The 22,233-nt window shown below is 37.4% G+C and overlaps 1 protein-coding gene across 1 annotated transcript; it reads right to left on the reverse strand.

Moving 5' to 3' along the window:
- Positions 1-14,513: 14,513 nt before the first annotated feature.
- On the reverse strand, positions 14,514-16,146 carry LOC131687073 (uncharacterized). Its single transcript, XM_058971115.1, has 2 exons — positions 15,862-16,146; positions 14,514-15,801 (listed from the first exon to the last, which is right to left on the reverse strand). The coding sequence occupies exons 1-2, from the start codon at positions 16,144-16,146 to the stop codon at positions 14,752-14,754; spliced, it is 1,335 nt and encodes a 444-aa protein (XP_058827098.1). The 3' UTR covers positions 14,514-14,751.
- Between the last annotated feature and the right edge of the window lie 6,087 nt (positions 16,147-22,233).

Raw genomic sequence — 22,233 nt, forward strand, 5'->3', positions numbered from 1 at the left:
GGCGGTCCGAGCAGTTCCAGTCTGGAGTGGTTAATTAAACGAAGTTACATTTGCACTCGCACATTTGTTATTCACAATAATTCGTTACTAGTTAAATGATTGAATTAGTAATGATTTACTGATTCTGGAACAATCGGAATATGATAAGAAGCATGTTTGCAAAACTGCTTTGAATATAGTTATCGCGAAATGAAAAAATATTTTTGTTGCATTTTAGGATCAGAAGTGTGCGTGTTTTGAAACTAGGTATTATTAGACCTCTGCTTACTTAGCCTTTAGAGTGATTTGGTATCGAAGGCAGGCCCGTAGCCACGATTTTATTTCGAAAGGGGCTTTAAAATTATTGCATAAATCTTTAATTCTGATCTGATGAAATTTTGAGAAGTTCCTTATGAAAACAATTCCACTAAAATTCTAAAAACATGTTCCTTGTCACAAGAAAGGCCATAGTACATCAACGAATTCTTGAGGTTGAGTTTGAGTTTTATTATTTATTTACAAGTTACAATTTAGTCTCGTTAAAACAGCGGATGTTCAAGAGTCCAAAGTATTAAAATGCTAATCGAATATGACAATCGTTGAAGGAGCTAGAAAATGCAAGATATATTCTAAACTACACGTTTGCAAGCCACTAAATCAAAATGAGCAGAACAATATTGTTAGACTGTTCAAATGAAGAGAACGACAAAATTTGCACTATAACTTCTGATTTAGCCGGCGATTTGTAGATGCACAGAAACGGTTCAACTTCTATTTTCTTGATCTGGCTTCTGACCACTATTATTCATAAGTTCTATGGCATCATGCTAACACAATTTTTTGATATATTCTATTTTAATGAAACTATTTTCAAGACTGGCCCTGGCCTGAAAAATCAGAGTCCCGGTCAGAAAAAAATTCTTGGTAAGCAATAGTATTAAAATATATATTTCAATGATTTAGTCAACTAAAGGAAGCTGTCCAGAATTTAATCTATTAAAGAAAATTGTCCACAAACCGAAATAAAATCACTTAAAACTTATTACTACTATCTTCTAATTTACGTATCATTTGTTAAATGTATCAATGATGACACCATCAAAAAACTAGCAACTACAAATATGAATAAACTCAATAATTTCAGCACCTCTTGCATCCGACACATGGAAGAGAAAACATCGCACTTACTTTACCTTCCCGGAAAAATAAATAAGGTGTAAGGCCAACTTTCTATGACGATTTCGGTTACACTTCATAAGTCAATTCATAACTTCGTCAAATAAATATATTGACACGAATCTGCTCAGTAATTGGTTTGTTTGTTAAATAAAAGTAATACGCTCTAATTTTTTTCCACAAGATATTCGACTCCTTGAACCAAACTGTAATGTCTGTTTGATTGCAGGTTCATTTTACCACAATTTGAGAAACTAGTTTCCATTAAAGCTGTTGCACCTAACGCATCAAGGTCCTACGGATAACGAAGACGTAAGCGTGTTTCGTAATTGAGAGAATCAGAGCACGATTCCGAAAGCACTCGAGTTGGGTGTACAAAACAGATAGAAGAAGTGCTCTTGAGTCGATTTTAATTGATTCATATTTCTCTCTTTTCTTCGTGATTTTTGATCATCTCTCTCATTTACTCCATAGCGAACAAAAATAAAATGAGAGGTTCGAGGTGTACTAGCAAGCCGCGATATTCTCTACATGTCCCTTATATACACGTTCCTCAAAACCATCAATATCCAAATTTAAATGCCCCTATCTTATCTCTTGTCATTCCCAGAAGTGCCCTCTTCCGCCTACCGTCCCCAACGATGGTTTGATACGACTCCAAGACGAGACAAAACATCTGTCGAATGAACCAACAACACGAGATCTACAGTACAACATCACACGCGCAGCGCGGTGTGTTCCCGATCCGTATCTGAGCCGTACTACGAAATCGTCTGGAGGAACCCCTGCCGGCTCGAGGAAAACCGCCCGGTGTCCCAATACTTGATACATACGATCGAATCTGTAATCCTGGCCGTTGATTCCTGATACCGGAAACTGAAAGTTTATATCCCCCCCCCCGTTCAGCCTTGTCCTCCCTCCCTCCCATGTCTCTGATACACAGATGTATGACTTCACCCCCTTCTCCCCTTGAATATCGTCCCAAAACTTATGTGCCCCCCTATCTTCTAGTTTTAGTTGATCAATAGTTAATCTCGTTAAGAAATGCACAACAGTACCACTACTTTAAAATAGCCGTAATTAATTACCCCTAATCTTGAACCACTCTCTCTAGTTATTTCTAGTTAATAAGCTTGTAAAATGTTCCGCTTAGTTAATAATTAATTTCTCCTACAATCTCCCTTCTAAAAATCATAAAGTGAATTACTATAAAAAGAACACACAAAATGACCCGTCCCCCCAATCTTACGAATATTATATTATACCCTCTTTTATATGTATAAGTTAGCTGTAAAGTTTTTTTTTAGTTTCATTATATAAAACAAAATAATATTGAAATGTGTAACCCCCTAGTTTTAAGAAATTCAAAATGTAAAACAATGAAAAAATGGCACCTTTAAGCTAACGCATACGTGCCTTATCAAATAAACAAATTGAAAAAAAAATAAAATGAGAGACTGTCACATACTGAAAACATAAAATCGAGACACAAATCCTAACTTATTTACATATAGATTCAACCAGTTACAACACTGTAGTCGCTCTCCGTGATAGCCTACTGAAGTCTGTTCAATGTATCGCCACGTCCTTTTTAAACTTAAATAGACATTTATTGGAAACCATCGAAAACGACTAAAATGCTGGCGCTGGTTGCAACAAGTGGTTTAGCATCAATTGACATCCGATGGAAAGTAAAGAAAAATCATGACAATTAGTCCTACGCCAAATGTGTGCGTTTCTGCATATCAGCGAGGTTAGTAATATACGAGTGTATATAATTCGTGGGTATATGAACATTAGACTGCCCAGAAAAATGATGAATTTTTGAAAACTCAATCGGCCCACCCCTGAGTCGATTCCTAGTCCCACCAGGAGTACTTGCACCAAATTTGAAGCAAATCGGACAAGTCTAACTACCGGACCAACGTGGCTGAAGTTTGTATGGAAATTTTCAACAATTTACATGGAGAAAACTCCCTAGTTCGTATTTTCGCCACTAGGTGGCACTGTATGCATTGTATTATCACTGTAAGTGAAAAGAAGAAAGATAATTTAATTGTCTACAACTTTGTCGAAGACTGCTAGTAAATCCGGCTTCGTTAAAAGAAGTTATTAAACTTTTAACGAAGTGATGTCTGAGTCAGTTTTGCATGGTTGTGTATCAGTACTCGAGTCCCGCGAACTATACATTTTTATGAAATAATGGTTAGATTTAGCTGAATAGTATGTTTACAATAATTGTATTAAATAATACGGGCTGTGTTTTGGTTAGAAAATTTTAGTTCTACCTGTGGCCGCATAGAGGGCGCCACCACTAACTTTTCATAGAAGAGAGATAGAGTATCAAGATGATTGGATGAAATACTGAAAAATACCTGCTCTATAACTTTGTAGAAGACACCAAATTTCTATCTCTCTCCGTTGAAAAGTTAGTGTTGGCGCTCTATGCGGTAACAGGAGGAACTAAAATTTTCTAACCAAAGCATGACTCGTATTATTTACTATAATTCTTGTAAACATACCATTGAGCTAAACCTAACGATTATTTCACAAAAAATGTTTAGTTCGTGTGACTCGAGTACTGATACACAACCATGCACTGTTAGGCCCCATGCAAAACTGACTCAGACATCACTTCGTTAAAAGTTTAATAACTTCTTTTAACAAAGTCGGATTGACTAGCAGTCTTCGACAAAGTTGTAGACAATTAAATTATCTTTCTTATTTTCGCTTACTGTGATAATACGATGCATACAGTGCCACCTAGCGGCGAAAATGCGAACTGGTAGGTTTTCTCCATATAAATTGTTGAAAATTTCCATACAAACTTCAGCCACGTTGGTCCGGCAGTTAGACTTGTCCGATTTGCTTCAAATTTGGTGCAAGTACTCCTGGTGGGACTAGGAATCGACTCAGAGGTGGGCCAATAGGGGTCATTTTTTTTCCTGTCACTCTAATGAACATCTCAGTAAACCGCTATTCTACCACTTGTTGGCTTGTTTACTTTTTCATGTTTTTCTTGCTAATTATTCGATTGTTAAAAGTATCACGGTTGTTCGAATTAACAGTATTTTTGGTGCGGTACGCATTCCCTGCATAAACATGAAATTGAGTGTCAATACAAATAATTTTGCATTAAAATAGCACGAAACAAAAACTGTCTTCTTAGCTATATTGTTATCAGCAAATTGAAATGTTGCACTCTTGAGTAAGATGCCTGGTGTTTATACCCAGCGTACAATGCACTAAACTATTACCATCAATCAATTTGCGTGTAATTTAACTAACTTTATTCTAGCCAATATCTAGAATAAAAGTTTTGTTAAACGTTGCAATCACTACCGATAAAGTGCGATAAGTTTGGAGAGTTTTTGTGCTCAATTTTCTCTAAATTTTTTTATATATAATTCGTTTATTCGATTCGGTTCAATGCGTTAGCTAAACAGAGCTGTGGGTCTTTTATATATTTCCTGTCGTCATCGTGGTTACTGCCATGTTTATGTGCGCGAGCTGTCAATGTTACCTGAACAGCAGCCACAAATTTGGCAATTGTTTGTGGTTGAGGTAATGGTATTGGAGTCTAGCGAAAGATGTAATGTGTGTAGTGATATTATCGTATTATGTTTTGTACGTGAAGGATCAGGTAAGTAGATTGACCACCTAGATTCTCACCACAAAAACATTTGAAATACGAGGAATTACTTCCTAGATTTATAATAAATTCCATTTCCTCCCAAATGTGATATGAATCTTCACAGAAAACTGAATAAAAAAATTTCTTCCTATTATTTTGAAGAAAAGTGACCGAATTTTACAGTAAAATATGAGATCTTTCAGTTTTCATGAAGCCATTTTCCGAAACTCGAACTTTTTTCTATTTTTTTTTTTTTTCATACGTTTATTTGACACGGCATTTGCAATAGCTTTTTACGCCAGTTTCTTTTTTTACATAGCACGTTACAAAAATCCTTAAGACTAATTTTAACTATACTAGTACTTTGTCTAAAACTAACACTGAAATCACTTTATTGTTTGCTTTTTTCCTTACATTGTTGTATTTCATACTGATCTAGTATTTTCGGGTGTATTTATTTACTTTTTTTCTGTTATTGTCTAAATTTAAAAACTAAATATTCTAGGTTCCTTTAATTGGTGAATGATTAGCCTTGGATGAGAGTATGAGGAGATGAATTTAATTAAATTTTGACAGACGCTGTTTTTAGAAAATGATAGATAAGTTCCATGTATAGAGGATCGCGATACGTCAGGATGTCTCTAACAGGAACATGGATTGGTCTTCCTCGGACTTGTAAAGAATCTACTAATTGTGATCTGGCTTCACGATATTCAGTGCAGGACCAAACAACATGCTCAATGTCATGGTAACCTTCTCCACAAGCACAATGATTACCCTCAGCGAGCCCAATACGACGGAGATGCGCATCTAAAGTATAATGATTGGACATGAGCCTAGACATCACACGGATGAAGTCCCGACTTACATCCAATCCTTTGAACCATGCCTTCGTTGATACTTTAGGGGTAATTGAGTGTAGCCATCGTCCCATATCTCCATTGTCCCAAGATGTTTGCCAACTAGCAAGTGTCCTCTGTCGAGAAGCGCTATAAAATTCATTGTAAGCGATGGGTCTTTCATATATTTCACCATCTAGTGCACCAATCTTGGCTAAATTATCAGCTTTCTCATTGCCCGCAATAGAGCAATGGGCGGGGAGCCACACTAGGGTAAATTTATAACATTTTCTTGTCAGGTTACTCAGAGATTCTCGTATCTTCCCCAAAAAGAATGGATCGTGATTATCAATCCTCTTTGAGCGTAGAGCTGCAATTGTGCTGAGACTATCAGTGAGGATAAAGTAATGGTTCGGGGGTAAAGTATTAATTATTTGCAAACTATAGTGAACTGCTGCTAGTTCCGCTATATAAACAGAGGCGGGTTCTGCAAGTTTGAGAGAAATTGAAAAATTATTGTTGAAAATACCGAAACCAGTGGCCTCACTGATTCGTGACCCATCAGTGTAAAACATTTTAAGGCAGTCTATGTGTTGATATTTACTTGTGAATATTTTAGGGATCTCCCGCGAGCGTAGATGATCCGGAATTCCACGAATCTCTGCTTGCATGGACGTGTCGAAGAATAAAGTGGATTCAGGAATATCTAGTATATTGACGTATGTGGGAACATACCTAGCAGGCGTTATTTCTTGTGACATGTGATTGAAATACACTGTCATGAATCTGGTTTGGGGTTGAAGCTCGACAAGTCTTTCAAAATTTTCAATTACCAGTGGGTTCATAACCTCACATCGAATAAGTAAACGAGAAGAGAGATCCCAGAATCGGTCTTTTAAAGGAAGAACTCCCGCTAGTACTTCAAGACTCATCGTATGGGTCGATTGCATGCAACCTAAGGCAATTCGTAAACAGCGATACTGTATCCGTTCCAGTTTAATAATGTGAGTGTTCGCAGCTGAACGGAAACAGATGCACCCATATTCCATTACTGAAAGTATTGTTGTTTGATACAATCTTATCATGTCACTTGGATGAGAACCCCACCATGATCCAGTTATTGTTCGCAGAAAATTTATCCTTTGTTGGCATTTCGTTATTAGATACCTAATGTGGCCTCCCCATGTGCCTTTAGAATCGAACCAAATTCCAAGGTATTTAAAAGTCAGGACTTGGGCTATCGTTCTACCAACCAACTGAAGCTGAAGCTGAGCTGGATCACGCTTCCTTGAAAAAACAACCAACTCTGTTTTCTCCGTAGAGAAATCGATGCCTAACTTCAAAGCCCAACTTGATAAATTATCCAAACTATCTTGCAGTGGTTGTTGTAAATTTAAGGCTTTTGGTCCTGTAACAGAAACCACGCCATCATCTGCAAGTTGTCTTAGAGTGCATGGGCTGACAATACAATTATCAATATCATTCACGTAAAAATTGTAGAGAAGGGGGCTTAAACAAGAACCTTGTGGGAGACCCATGTAACTTATTCTGAATGTTGCCAAATCGCCATATGAAAAATGCATGTGCTTTTCTGACAATAAGTTGTATAAATAATTATTTAATATTGGTGAAAGACCACATTGATGTAGTTTCTCTGAGAGAACATCAATGGAAACAGAGTCAAATGCTCCTTTTATGTCTAAGAACACAGACGCCATTTGTTCTTTTTTTGCATAAGCTAGTTGGATTTCTGACGAAAGTAGCGCCAGACAATCATTCGTTCCCTTTCCCCTCCGAAAACCAAACTGGGTATCTGATAGCAAGCCGTTCGCCTCAACCCAATTGTCGAGACGTCGTAGGATAATTTTTTCCAACAATTTCCTGATGCAGGATAACATTGCAATCGGTCGATACGAGTTATGATCGGAGGCTGGTTTTCCCGGTTTTGGAATAGCGATAACTCTCACTTGTCTCCAGTCGTGCGGGACAATGTTCTGCTCAAGAAGCTTATTGAATAAATTCAACAAGCGTCTTTTTGCTAGGTCAGGCAGATTCTTCACCAAGTTGATTTTAATTCTGTCTAGTCCCGGAGCATTATTGTTGCATGAGAGGAGTGCAATTGAGAATTCCATCATTGTCAAAGGCGAATCTATGAAATCGTTACTTGTGGGAGCATCGCGAGTGATTTTCTGCGCAGGAGCAGAATCGGGACAAATTTTCTTGGCAAAATTAAATATCCAACGATTCGAAAAATCTTCGCTTTCATTAGTCACGTTTCGATTCCTCATTCTTCTGGCTGTGTTCCAAAGAGTACTCATTGATGTTTCTCTTGACAAGCCATTAACGAAGTGTCTCCAATAACTAGATTTTTTGGCACGACGTATACTGTCAAATTTGTTTTGCAAAATGAAATAATTTTCAAAGTTCTCACGTATACCCCCTTTCTGTTTCATAATTTCTTTGTAGGCAACTTGTTTAGCTTCATATGCATCAGAGCACTCTTTGTCCCACCAAGGATTAGGGGGCCGTCTATTTATTGTCATTCCAGGATTGCATTTCGTTTGGGCTTGTTCTGCTGCTTCAATAATTAAACCCGCTAAGAATTCATATTCTTCGGTAGGGGGTAGCTCTTCTGTCGAAGCAAGAGAAGTGGAAATTAATGTTTCGTATGTTTTCCAATCAATATTTCGTGTTAAGTCATAAGGAACATTGATTAAATTCGTAAGGCCTAAATCACTGTTAATTGAAACAACGATTGGCAAATGATCGCTACCGTGAGGATCAGGTACAACCTTCCACGTGCAATCTAACCGAAGTGATGTCGAGCACAGAGATAGATCTAATGCACTTGGACGTGCAGGAGGTCTGGGGATGCGTGTTGTTTCGCCAGTATTTAAAACTGTCATATTAAATTCGTCACAAACATTGTATATCAAAGAGGATCGATTATCATTGTAGAGGGAACCCCACAATACTCCGTGCGAGTTGAAGTCTCCCAGTATCAGACGCGGAGCAGCCATGGATTCCACTACCTCAAAAATTTGACGTTGTCCAATTTGAACTTTGGGAGGTATATATATAGAAGCGATAGACATGTCTTTGCCTTTAATGTTCGTTTGGACAGCTACAGCCTCAATGCCCGCAAACAAGGGGATGTTAATTCTATAGAAAGAATAGCACTTTTTAATTCCTAGAAGCACTCCTCCATACGGGGTGTCTCGGTCTAGGCGAATAATGTTGAAATCATTTAAGTTGAAATTAATGTTTGAGGTAAGCCATGTTTCACATAGAGCAAAAGCATCGCATTTTAAATTATGCAGTAAAATTTTTAAGGAATCAATTTTAGGTATGATACTTCTGCAATTCCACTGTAAAACAGTGATGGAATCTTTCATTGGAGGAGGTGAATTACCCATTGAAAGATACAATCGCTGCAAGGATGGGCCATTGAGCAATCAGCTGCTCTAAAAATGTTCTAATTGTTGGGAGGAAAGCTGAAAGTATACTCTTTAGTGGTTCAGAAATATTGAATGCTTTAAAAATCCAATCAACAATTTCAGAAAACTTCAATAATCCTACCCCCGGCTGAGGCTCAGAGGTAGTCGAAATTTTATTATTTCCAGTAATGGTGTTCTGTTTGGATTGTACGTTCCCAAAACCGGGCGGAATTGATTTCGGTTTTGAATCGGAATTTTTCGGTTTTGGGCGCAGTTTATCTATTGGTGGAGAAATTTTAAGGCCCTTTCTTGGCAGCTTGGGAAAAGAAGACTGTTTTCTTTTTCTGGAATTTCCGGGTAAAACAAATGATGTACCTTCGCACGCTCCGTCAGAGTCAGACTGTTCCGAAAATAGAGATGCGTAAGTGTTTTCTAAGAAGATGGGTTTAGGGGTAGCATTTTTCAACATTTCTGCATAGGAGCGCTTAGACCTCTCCTTCAAGGATCGTTTAATTTTATCCTCACGCAATTTATAAATGGGGCATGCAGGGAGCTCATGTGAGTTTTCTCCGCACATTAAACATTTTTCTGAATTTTCATTGCATGTATCCTCTTGATGAGAACCCCCACATTTGCCACACCGTGCCTTATTGGAACAGTAAGTGGCTGTGTGGCCAAGCTGTTTGCAATTAAGGCAATTCATTACACGAGGGATAAAAAGGCGAACAGGGAGACGAATCTTATCGATAATGACATAGTTGGGCAGCGCAGACCCAGCGAAAGTCACTCGAAATGAGTCAGACAGTCGATAAACTTTTTTATCTCCTTCGTGTGATACTGAATGCAATTGCTTGCATTCAAGTATTTTTACGTCTTTAAGTATGGTGTCTTTGAAACGACCAACCCCATGCTTAACTAAGTCATCAACAGTCAAACTCGATTCTGTGATGACCCCATCAATTTCAATTTCCTTTGAAGGAATATACGCTCTATACTCACGCGTAAAAAGCTCGCAAGAAGCAATTGCATTGGCTTGTTTGAAACTACCAACGACAATGCGTATTTTATCTTTATTGACTTTGACGATCTCTTTTACATCCGAGAATCGCGAAGTCAAATCTTTAGAAATTTGAATAATATTTAGCGCCTTTACTTTACGCCTAATAAATACAATCCATGGTCCCGTTGACGACTCTGGGTAAATTTTAATTCTAGTCGGATTTACATTTTCAGCATAAGGCTTAGGGGGAGGGTCTGTTACTCGTTCTCCCATCTCTTCATCCATTTTACCTAGCAAGAAAAACTATCACAAAAAGGAATGAAAAATATACCTGTTATACCTGTAGAACACACCTCATGTGTTACGTTGTAAACTCGGTGCCCGTTGTTTGACAATGTGACACCTGCTGTTCTTCTTCGTCGCGTTGCTTCTTCAGTAGAGAAATAGTCCTACCTGCAACACTTCAAAACTCTCTCCGATTAAGCTGCTCGTCGGTATCACCACCACAAGCGCGCTCTCTCCGTTTCCACCACTTCGGTAGACAAATGTGGCTACCTGTGGCTTGCTGCGAAAATCCCACTGTCGATGCGGCACTTTTCGGTGCCACTTGTTTTCCTTATTCGTCGTACCACTTCTGCGGTAGACAAATAGAGCAAATGGGTCTACCTGTGACGCTTCCCTCTCGTCGATTAGAATTGCCCGACGACACCAATACACTATATTTTTTTCTGTGTGTACAGGCACGATCACTGTCGATTTCTGCCACCGCGGTAGGCAAATTCGTCTACCCGCGGTTTGCTGTCAAAACACCACTTGTCGAGGATGCCGTTGACCACGCCTCCGACGTATCAACTGTCGACTCACACCCAACAAACTGGTCTCTCTCTCTCCCACAACAACGCATACAGCGTCCCGCACTCCGTCACTCTCTCGAGAACAAAACCTTCCACCTGGAGGCACAACCGTCTCGGTCGGTTGCAAAAACTGTTATGACTTTTTTCTATTTGTTGTGGTTCATCGACTAACTACATTTTAATCTTTACAAAACCGCTTGGTTTTCCCGTATCAGACAATCTCATCGAGAGTTCTCGTATTCGCCGCGGTGCTACTCGACGTGGAAATGGTTGGACGTCTACTCTTGGAACGCTCGTACATGTGACTCTGCGTGACTGAAAATATTTTTTTTTCGTGCACAATGAATGTATAAATAAATCTTAACATTACAAAAAAGATCCATTGTTACCTTAAGTCGTAAACCAAAATAACCTTCGGTTTGAGCACTTTACACCAGTGTTTATTGTTATTGTTATTGTTATTGAATGACATATTCTCCAAATTTTGTGACAACCGAATGAGAATTAGATTTTTAATAGCAATTTAAACAATGCTGTGTCAGACAATTCTAATAAAATTCATTTTCGAATTCACAGTATCTATCTTAACTTCAAAAACATGTTGCTCTTTCAATTTTAATCCGATTTGATCACACCTAGTTTCATTTTAAAGGGCATTTAAAGAATTTTAAAGGGCATTTAAAGAACTTTGATCATTTCAATATGTCCGCCAAATTTGTTTCGAACAAATAAATCAAATAAGTGGGTTGTTAGCAAATTCTTTTCTTACAAATGTATTCTGTATAATCAGGTGAAACAGTTCGGAACGGTCACTTGTTATACACTCTATGACAAATCATCTCTACTTTTCCAATTTCAAGGTCTCGTTTTGGTCCCTTTTTGCCCGGAGGGGTTTAATCGACATTTTTAAATGTTTGCCGACATAGAGGAGCATGGTGATTAGTGCAAAATAACGGCTGAATAAACCGTAAATTAACACTTTTTGCAGAGATTGAAAGAAGTTTTATCTATTTATTATGTTGTTATATCTAGTTTTAGTTATATCTAATAAGCAAAAAAAAATTATAAAAATGGTATTATGCTAATAAGAAAGGTTCGACGACACTGTATGGAAAAATTTATCTAATTTTTTATGACATTCAAAATGAGCTCAGCATTCCAAATTTACCATAACATGTAATTTTCAGCCAGATTAGGCAACATTTTTGATTTTGTCCGACTTTTGTTCGAAGACCCGCCCAAATAACCACATGCATTATACTGAAGCATCAGTTTAGCTTCATATTTACATTACTAATGTTCATTTGTTCTACATATGCATTCCTGAAGCAAAGATACCCTAATGCAACATCATAAATGTTTCAAGACATTGCATCTTATAAGCAATGTAACATGCATTATACGCATCTATAGAGCAACAATTTAATGTTTGTTTGCATTGCATTTAAAAATGCTTCGAAGCTCTTCTGCGCTACACTTTAATAGCATGTAATGTTTGAACTAAAGGCAATGAAACATTAAAATATTTTGACGTTTATCATGTAAATGTTCGACTTTAAACAAATTTCGTCATCATTTAAAAAAATGGAAAACGCCAAAAAATGGAGAGCAGTATTGAAAAGTGGAAATTTTCGACGAAAAGTGGAAAAATATCGGTGCTGTATCCCAACCACTAGATTTTTACCACCTGAACCTGTAGTACCAACCTTTGATCAATCTATGAACGTTGAGGAAGAATACATGGGAGATAAATTTGTGGAATTGAACAATAACGGGAACATCGCATCTGTCGATTTGTATGACGATATCCTTAAAGATTTCAGCTCAGATAAAACATACGATAGCAAATTTGAATTGGAAAAAGAACAAGATCTTCAAACATTTTTAAGAGACTGGAGTATCGAACACAACATACGTCATCAAGCGATGAAACCATTATTGCAGAGACTAAATAAAGTAGATCGGAACATTCCAACTGATCCTAGACGATTATTATATACTCCACGCTCCAAACCGACTATCACTATGATTGATGGGGGCCAGTACTGGCACCAGGGCCTAGGTAATTGCATTATTTCTTGATGAAAAATAATAAGAATATTTACTATTTCATTCAATAAAAAAAACAGAACAATGTCTTCGACAATGCTTTGCAGATATGAAAGGGCCGACTGCAGTTTTAATAAACATAAATATAGATGGTTTACCTTTATTTAGTAATGGAACGGATCAGGTATGGCCAATTTTGTTCAACGTTCATGAACAGCCACAAAAAAAACCAATGGTTATTGGCATTTTCCACGGTCGTACTAAGCCTAAGAAAGTAGAAGAATTTTTGCGACCATTTGTCAATGAAATACTGCCTATTCTCGCCGAAGGCATTTGGATAAACAACTTCCAATTGACAATCAAAGTAAGAGCTTTTATTTGCGATTCCCCTGCTAGAGCGTTTATAAAAGGTTTATACTTTAGTGAGCTATTTAAACTGAATATATGACGCAATTCTTGTATTTTAGGTGTAGTAAATTTTAACTCATTGCATGGCTGTCTTAAATGTTGCACGATTGGTCATTATTCATCATTATTGCGAACCACAATTTTCCCCGAAACATCTGCTCCACGAAGATTTGATGCCGATTTTCGTCAACGGATGTACGAAGGACATCATCAAATATACAAGATACGCGAAAACGGAAAAATACAAAAAAATCCAGTTATGACCCCACTACTGGAACTGCCTATTGACATGATCAAAGATATCATCGTAGCAGATTCGCTACATTTGCTTCATCTAGGTATCACGAAGAGGCTGCTTTTAGCCTACAGGGATGGTCAGAACGGTCTTGATGCCGTTAAGTGGTCAAAAGATGACATTATTGCTATTTCAACATTGCTAGAAAACATTCAACTTCCAGTAGAAATACATCGTTCGATGCGGGGAATCAACTACATCAATCACTGGAAAGCATCGGAATGCGCATCATTTCTAAATTACATTGGAATTTCACTTCTGAAAAGATTCATAGACGATGAACATTATGATAACTTCTTAAATTTATTTTGTGCTGTTACAATTTGCTCCAGTGATTATTATAGCCGTTTTCTACCCGTAGCGAGCGTATTGTTTAAGAATTTTATTGTGAAACATTACGCTTTGTTCAGTTCCGTAACAAGTAATGTACATAACTTGATACATATTGTGGAAGAAGTTGAAAGGTTTGGTGCCCTTCCGTCTATCTCGTCATATCCATTTGAAAACCATTTATATCAAATCAAACGATTAGTTAGGTCAGGAAGATTTCCACTTAATCAAATAATTAATCGCATTTCAGAGAGGAACGCTACAGAACCACTCAAAACTACAGTTATTGAAAATTATCCTCTAATGAAAACACCTTTAAAAACAGACAAGTCCAAATATTTATGCATTCAATTTTCCGCAAATTTTACACTGAAGCATATGTTCCCAGATAAATGGTTTCTAACAAGAGATAACCGAATTATCGCTATGGAATTTGTTGATTCGAAAGGAGTTCATGGTTCAGAACTAAGAATATTCGATAACCTTTTTGATTATACGTTTCAATCCGCAAATATTTTCGTGTTTAAGACAAAAAATAATCAAAATTTCAAAGATTGCCAACTATTCTCATTCGAGCAAATTTTTTGTAAACTGGTGGCGGTAGTTATCACCGATGAAATCATCTTCATCCCTTTGCTACATACCTTGCCAAGAAACGAAAAAATGTAAAATGTAACAAAGGAGTAGAGTAACATTTTCTGTAGGTCATGAAAAGATTCATTTATTTATTTAAAAAATACTTCAAAAAAATTAAGCTACATTGTTTTGTTCATGTTCGTCGATCATCTCTTCTAAGTATTCTTCAGCTAATACCTGAAAATAGTCATTTTGTTCATTCGAATGAACGCTTATGTCATTATGCACAGCTTGATCGTCCATTGGCTTAATATTTTCGTCATCCGTACTTTCGACATTCCCAGGGATTCGTCTCTTCCGAGCAACAGACAACCGAACTCGCTTAATGTCTTCCAAACGCTGTTTCGAATTTCTGATACACTGCTTGAAAAAATTATGGCAAGCCGCTAGCGAAAACTGTTCATCTGCATGTAAAATTACTTGATAGAAAAGATTTATAAAATGTTCATATTTGGAGAACGCAATTTTTGTTACAGCTTCTCCGTTTTCGCTTTTGGTTTTAGAAACTCCCGTCCAGGAAACTTCACGCATAAATTTCCGATCCAGAAAATAGTCGATCACTTGCAAACATACTGTCCAACCCTGTCCAGTGAAACGATGCTTTCCGTGAATATTTCCCATCGAAAGAATAACAGATTTAATGTAGCTTTCATCTTTGCACTTTTTTTCAAGTGCTTCTAAATCCTGTAAGGTTTTAACTGGTTGCACGGAAATATTGTTAAGTTCAATGACATCTTTATCGACTTCAGATTGCTTGCGCGAAGACAACATATCAATTTTAGCATTTGCTTGAGACAAAAGAAACACACACTGGTCTAATTGCTTTTCCATGCGATGTAATTTGTCCTCAAACTTTCCCAACGATTGGCATTTTTCACATGACTCAGGTGCGACTGTTGCAATCATTTCGGGAGAAGAAACAACTCCTGTGGGTTTGACTGGACAGATATAATCCGCTTGTGAAGAGTCGATGATGTCCTCCGAAAATGAAACCTGACTAGAGAGCTCAGTGGATTTTTGGGAGTTTCCAGTCGCTTTACTGTATCCAGTTTGCTTTATAGCGGAAAATAATTCAGCTACATCAGAATCTTTTCTCATTTTAATTTTCAATTCCATTTCGTCGGTGTCGGAGAATACTTCCATTCTCTTTTGTTCTTCGTGTGCCTTAAAAGAGCAAAAAAAAAGCTTTAGGATTTCGAAATTTTTGGTAAATTTGCTAATTACCTCCGAATATGTCTCAAAGCCACTTCGCTTGATTTTGCATCTATTAGCGGCAAGTAAATTATCATCGATCTCGATGGCTGGATGTTTTTTCGCTTTTTCCAGCAAGCGATATCCACTAGCCTTTTTCGGCCAATAGCACAGGTCACTACCATCAATAACACTCAGCTTGTCGGGAATACCGTTGTTCCATCCTTTCCGAATAACCCAAGTGGACGGCAAAGTACACAGATAGGTTTCATCATCGTCGAAACTGGACTGCACAATTGTAAAATTATTATGGGTCATTTCTGAAAATACATACACAAAAACATTTTGCATGCACGCTATTAAGAATTATATGATAATCTTACTTGTAGTGATGAGTTCTACAATAAATTATTCTTGTTTAATTCGCAGTATTTATACCGAACGTCAATTGGGTTTTACACCAACCGACATAACCCCGCAAAACGAGCCGGATGAACTTCTTTTGACAATTCTCGGTGGTTTGTTTACATGGAAGTTACGTGAGTTCGAATGTAACAGATGAGCAACCGTTGCGCTCGCACTCACGCATCTGACAAAGTAAACAAACCACCGAGAATTAGGCAATCCATAAGACGTTTGTTTGACAATTCAGCGGTGGGTTCTGTCAACAAGTCTACTCCTGCGAACAGGAAAACTCGTCCGACGAATGTCTTTCGTTAGTCCGATTCGTTTGATGTTGGATCGAATCAACGATATTGTCGGACGTCGCACCCCTCAGAGTAACGTCAGAGAAAGTAAACAAGAAATAATCAGCTGATCAGAAATGTCTCATGGATTGCCTAATTGTCAAACATGAACTTCATTCATTATGAGTTCATTCGTGTCGTCATCTTGTAGAACTCAATAAACTAGCCGTGTTGCTGTATTTTCAAATTTAAGGGTTGCCAATTATGTTGATTTTATATTATCATGTCGCTGTGTAATAAAATAAGGTGGTCACATTTGTTTATGTATTAATGCGGTTTTCATTTCAATTCTTCAAGGAAATCAGTAAGATGTGAAGAAGAATAGCATAAACAGATGATGTACGGGGCACCACTGTAAACACAAGCAAACAGGTATAACACTCGAAGGCATTTCTTTTCCAGCTTTAATGGTCAATTTTAATATAATTTTAGATTGGGTAGGAGTCGCATATACGAGATTCCACTAATATATGGGTAAATAGAGACAAACTACTAGTGGAAAATTGATCCCAAAGCCAACTGTAAACATTCCCTTTAAGCAGAATTCCGGACAAAGCGTTACTTGACAATAGTCGCTGTTGGTAGTAAACATAAGAGAAAGGTGGTTGTTCCGTTAACTGCTGTGAACTGTGTTCGGCCAATAAGGATTTGTCCGGAATCACCCCTCAAAGTGGATGTTTACATTTGGCTTTTGCACCCAAATCATATATTTGTCGCGAATTGATTGTATAGTACGATTGTTCCTAAATATCATGTTTAACTTCAGCAGACCAGGCTGACCTCTTACATCTACCTCTTATTTCGATTGTCTGTAAATCAACATGAATTGGTCTGACCAAGTCTTTGAATCTTTTGCGCGACGCACGTGGTTTTGCAACTGATCTTTGTTAAAATCGTTTGTTAATTTTTATGTTTCGCGAGCTCGAGAACCATGCTTAATTTAAAAGAAAAATACCAACAATGACAAATGTTTGCACCTTTTTTTATATATCGTATCGTCTGCTCATTGCATTAGCAAAGACTATATAATGCAACGCGTTCTTTATATATTGCAAATATGAATCGGTCAACAGGTTTCCTTCACAGATAAGAGTGCTGACGGTCTACCTCATATGAAGCTGATGCCATAGATGACCATAGTTCGAGCCCCGCAATAAGAATTAATAAAATCTCACAGAATTGAAATTATATCGTGAATTAGTGTGCTTCATACTCTTCAACGGTCAAAAAACTTATGGAAGACGTTCATTTCCCCTTATTTTAAAACATTTTTACAATTTTCATTTAATCTCATATCACCTTTATGTTGTGCTATATAACATCGATCTGTCAAAACGAAACATGCTTCATTGTAGCCTTCAGTAATGCTTTTAGTAGACAAAAGCTTTATAAGAGTGTTACTAATGTGGAATCAATGCTAGTTTTGACAAATCTTACATCAGTCGGTTAATCGCCCTTTTCCACTTTATAACAACATTGGTGTTGCATTTACAGTAATGTAGCATTTTATCGTATTCCGCGGACAACTCATTTAAGACTGTTATCTTCACATCATTTAAAGTGTCGTGGTTACTTGGGCGCGATTTGCCCACTACTTGGATTCTTCTATAAATTTAGGGCGGCCTAGGTGCCTCTACAGAATTTCGGATTTTTTTTTTAAAGTTGGACGATATCGGTGAAGGTGTTTATCCCAGCAACGGAAACACAAAAGCTTACTTCCACAAAGATGGAAACGTTGTGGCTCGTAGCGAAAACTCAAATAACCGACGAAGTGGTTCGGCAAGGCGGGAAATGCACTTTTCAAAAGCACGGACGGCAAACAATTTGCAAATACCTCGTGAACGATTCCCGTCTTCGTTATCTAGAAACATCATCGAAGGCAAACCGGTTTCATTTCGCTGCTCTTTTACATATTTCCAGAAAGATTTTGGTTCCGATTTCAACATGCATTGCACTTTTCGTTCGAGCCTGGAGAAACAATGTGCGCTCATTTTATTTTAAGTCGTGATGTAGTATGATACGATTTCTGAGTGACAAACTGCACACTGTAATCTCAATTATCACATGGCTACTCTTCAACGCGCTGAGTCATTTTCAAGTGATCTTTGTGAATCCGACTACGGAACCCCATATCATCTAATATGCAACTACAGTCGTGATTCGTTGGTTCGACACTTTTTAACTGGACCGCTATTTAGTTGGACCTCCGCTAGTTGGAGCATTGTACAACTAAAAAGCATCTGAATGCCAAAATCTTACGTCAAATTTACTTTGACAACCAATCTGACAATTATTAGAGATGTGAATAGATGCAATTCCACTACTAACGTCTCCTTTGGAGATTTTTTGACTTCTGTCAGTCGGTCCAACTAACGAATCAAATTCGTTGGTTGGACAGAGGTGTGGCCCAACCAGCGAATCACGACTGTACGCTGCAGCACCGTAAATGCGATTTCGAGTTTTCGGTCCTTACTTAGACAAACCATATTTGGGAAACTGAAATTTATAGCATTTTAGTATTTGACAGTGCACTACGCTGGTGTAGTCGATGCTACACTCATTCAAACTTGGGTGTAATCAGTGTACACCGGATTCTGTTTTTGCACGCACTTTTTTTGCACGGATTTTTTTTGCACGACTTTTTTTGCACGGTTTTGCCAAATAACACGATTTTTATGTATAAAATACCTATTTCGATATACCAGTTTAATGATTTGATCATCCCGTGAAAAAAAAACCGTGCAAAAAAAATCCGTGCTATTTCGAGAAACCGTGTAAAAAAAATCCGTGTTATTTCGAGAAACCGTGCAAAATCCGTGTTATTTTGAGAAACCGTGCAAAAAAAATCCGTGTTATTTTGAGAAACCGTGTAAAAAAATCCGTGTTATTTCGAGAAACCGTGCAAAAAAAATCCGTGTTATTTCGAAAACCGCGCAAAAAAAATATTTTTAATAGGCATTTAATAACAGCAGCTGAAAATAAATGGCATTGGATATTTGCAATGCAAATGGGGATGATCCGCCAATGTGTAAAAATCGCGTATTTTTCAATTTTAGGAAATGAGTTGTTATTCAAAATTCAAGTTATGGTAGTTGAAAATCAATAATGTTGGGCAATGGTTTTTATAGGATTGTATGCTTTCTAGATATCATCAAATAATATTCCGGTTCATATATCACATCGCATTGGCAATGGAGCAATTGGTATATGGCCAAGTTCCCCCGGGTAGTGCCACTACACAAAGTATATTAATTTTGCTTGTTCAGTTTGATAAGCTAGAAACTGATAGCGGAGATTTTAATATGCAGGAATACGCAATACGTATTGTTTGGTCTGAGTAGATAACGACTGATGTTTCTTTTTATCAACCAATTAGTGATCTCTGATTAAATAGAGCTTTCAAAGAGTTAGGAACAGGCACAAGTCTATTTTTTACTGAGATGGGACAAGTTGGTACTGGACCTGTGGCCTTCGTCTGGTATGATCCATTCTCGTTGGTACGGATGTGTTCATGACTGGTTTGTAGATGAGTGGTCCTACTTAAAAGCGAATTGATCACTTCGCTTGGGTGGAGATATATGTGACTTCTGCTAGCTATCGAGCTTGGATATGTTAGCTGGTTCCAAGAAGATGTGCAGGACTGGCACCTACGAGAATGTTGATTGTTTCACTCGAGCTTTGGTTCTTGGAAATAACAAATCGCTTCCTCGGTGTGATATGCTCGAGTTGAATGCTCAGTGGTTGAAATGTGTTTGGAGGATTGGTGGTCTCCGAGAGCAGATGCGAATAACTCTGAAGTATCCAATAAAGGGAGATTGTATCTGTGGAACTGAAAAATATTGTCACTACTCTAGCTTATTGGTACATCATAATAACTACCAATATCGACTATTTAGAACAGAGATTTTCAAATTCTGTTATAAGATCGAGAAGATATATAGCACAGTTGTAGTGAATAAAGTATTTGCGAATAAGGACTAATACTGCTGGCATCTTTTATCATATTTATTAATAGATTGATCCGCTTCAGACCTAGGAGACGAAAGAAAAGAACAGGAACAAGACAAAAGGCGGTTCTAATTCTAAATTGGTTTAGTATAGATATAGACGACTCAAACGCACTGACAGGAGAAAATTTTTCAGAATTAGACAAATTAGAGGACATCGCACTTTTTGAGACACACATTAGAGATGGGCGAAACAGTTCACTTCGAAGAACCATTCCCGACTGAACAGTTCTGTAAAAAGAACTAGTTCAGATGAACCGTTCTTCCGTTCAGCTGATATTTTACTTGTATCTAGCGAATGTCTCTCAAAACATTCGATTCTTGGAGACTATTATACCCCCTATTATACCCCTGTATGCTTAACAAGTTCATCAAGGGTAGCGATTTCTTCATGATGTATAACTAGAGAAATAGAGAATGTGATGAGTCGTTCTTCGCCGGTTCCATTCTGGGAGAGCACAGAGAGCGGTTTGTGGGACGGCAAGTCGGTTCATTTTCATTCGTTCGCCTAAAAATCGGTCCGAGAAATTCGCCAAACGGCTTTGGGTCAGGTTCAGTTCATTCGCTTTGAAGAGAATTGAGAACTACCGTTCTTTTAAAAAGAACTTCCGTTCGCTCATTCTCTTCGAAGAACCAGTTCACTTGAACCGTTCGCGAACGAATGGCCCATCTCTAACACACATGCACAAAACTTTATCGTCCTCCTAAAGAACGGTGCTTAATTGGCAGATAGTCGCCATTTCGTACGATTTTGCAAAGTTTGCCTCGCGGGACGGACCGATATCCACCCAGGCACAGGTTGCAGTCGTTAAAAAAACTAAATTCGATAAATGTAAAATAGCGAATTTTCAGCTTTTCAGGAAAGAATTTTTCATCAAAGTGCAGTTTTGGAAATTTTAGTTGCAAAGGAGGGGTCTGTCAACATTGCAAAATGGCAAATGCTGCCTCTTATCAGGAAAGAGTATTTAATTAAGTAAAAGCCAATCAATAGGCCGTTGAAAATTGACAATTTCTGACATTTCAATCACGCAAGAGAGTCTTAGTATCAAAATGATTTTTTTTACTTTTCATGAAAATTCTTTTAATGAGAAAATAACCATTTACATGAAAAAATCGCAAAAAATGACAATTTTGATATAATTGTCCCAGAATCGAACAATGTTTCTTACCAAACTGTATATGACCGCATACTGTTCGAAAGGTCTAGTTTTTTTCGTTCAAAAAATGTTACAAAACCGAAAATCGGCTGAAAATGACAACGTAGCAAATTTTGTTGTGGCAAAGGTCCCAAAAAATGTTTTTTTGCTTCAAAATTTCGTGTGTACATTATTTTGTATCGCATTTGCTATCTTAGTTCATTTTAAAAATTTCAAATCGCTGTAGCCCAGTGTAATCTACAAAAAGTTAACAAACTCTAAATAGTTGAAACATTTTACCATTTTAACTATTGCTTTTCAACGGACAATAACTTCTTTTAACGAATAAAAACTTACATTTTTCCTAAAAAAAACCTTTTCGAAAAATTAAAAAACTTCTACTGGGCACATTGACAGCCCTTGTGCATTTAAAATGTCCAACAGTATTCATTGTTAAATACGATAACCAAATAGCTGTTAATAAAAAAATTCAGATTTTTTTTACACGGTTTCTCA

This window comes from Topomyia yanbarensis, chromosome 3, assembly GCF_030247195.1.
Source record: "Topomyia yanbarensis strain Yona2022 chromosome 3, ASM3024719v1, whole genome shotgun sequence".
Taxonomy (NCBI): Eukaryota; Metazoa; Arthropoda; class Insecta; order Diptera; family Culicidae; genus Topomyia; species Topomyia yanbarensis.

What these genes read in the sequence shown, in the direction of transcription:
- LOC131687073 (XM_058971115.1), bottom strand. Translation starts at nt 16,146, where the DNA reads ATGACCCATAATAATTTTACAATTGTGCAGTCCAGTTTCGACGATGAT. An exon ending in GCTTTGAGACATATTCGGAG is followed by an intron (nt 15,802 to 15,861) that starts GTAATTAGCAAA and finishes TGCTCTTTTAAG; the next exon opens with GCACACGAAGAACAAAAGAG.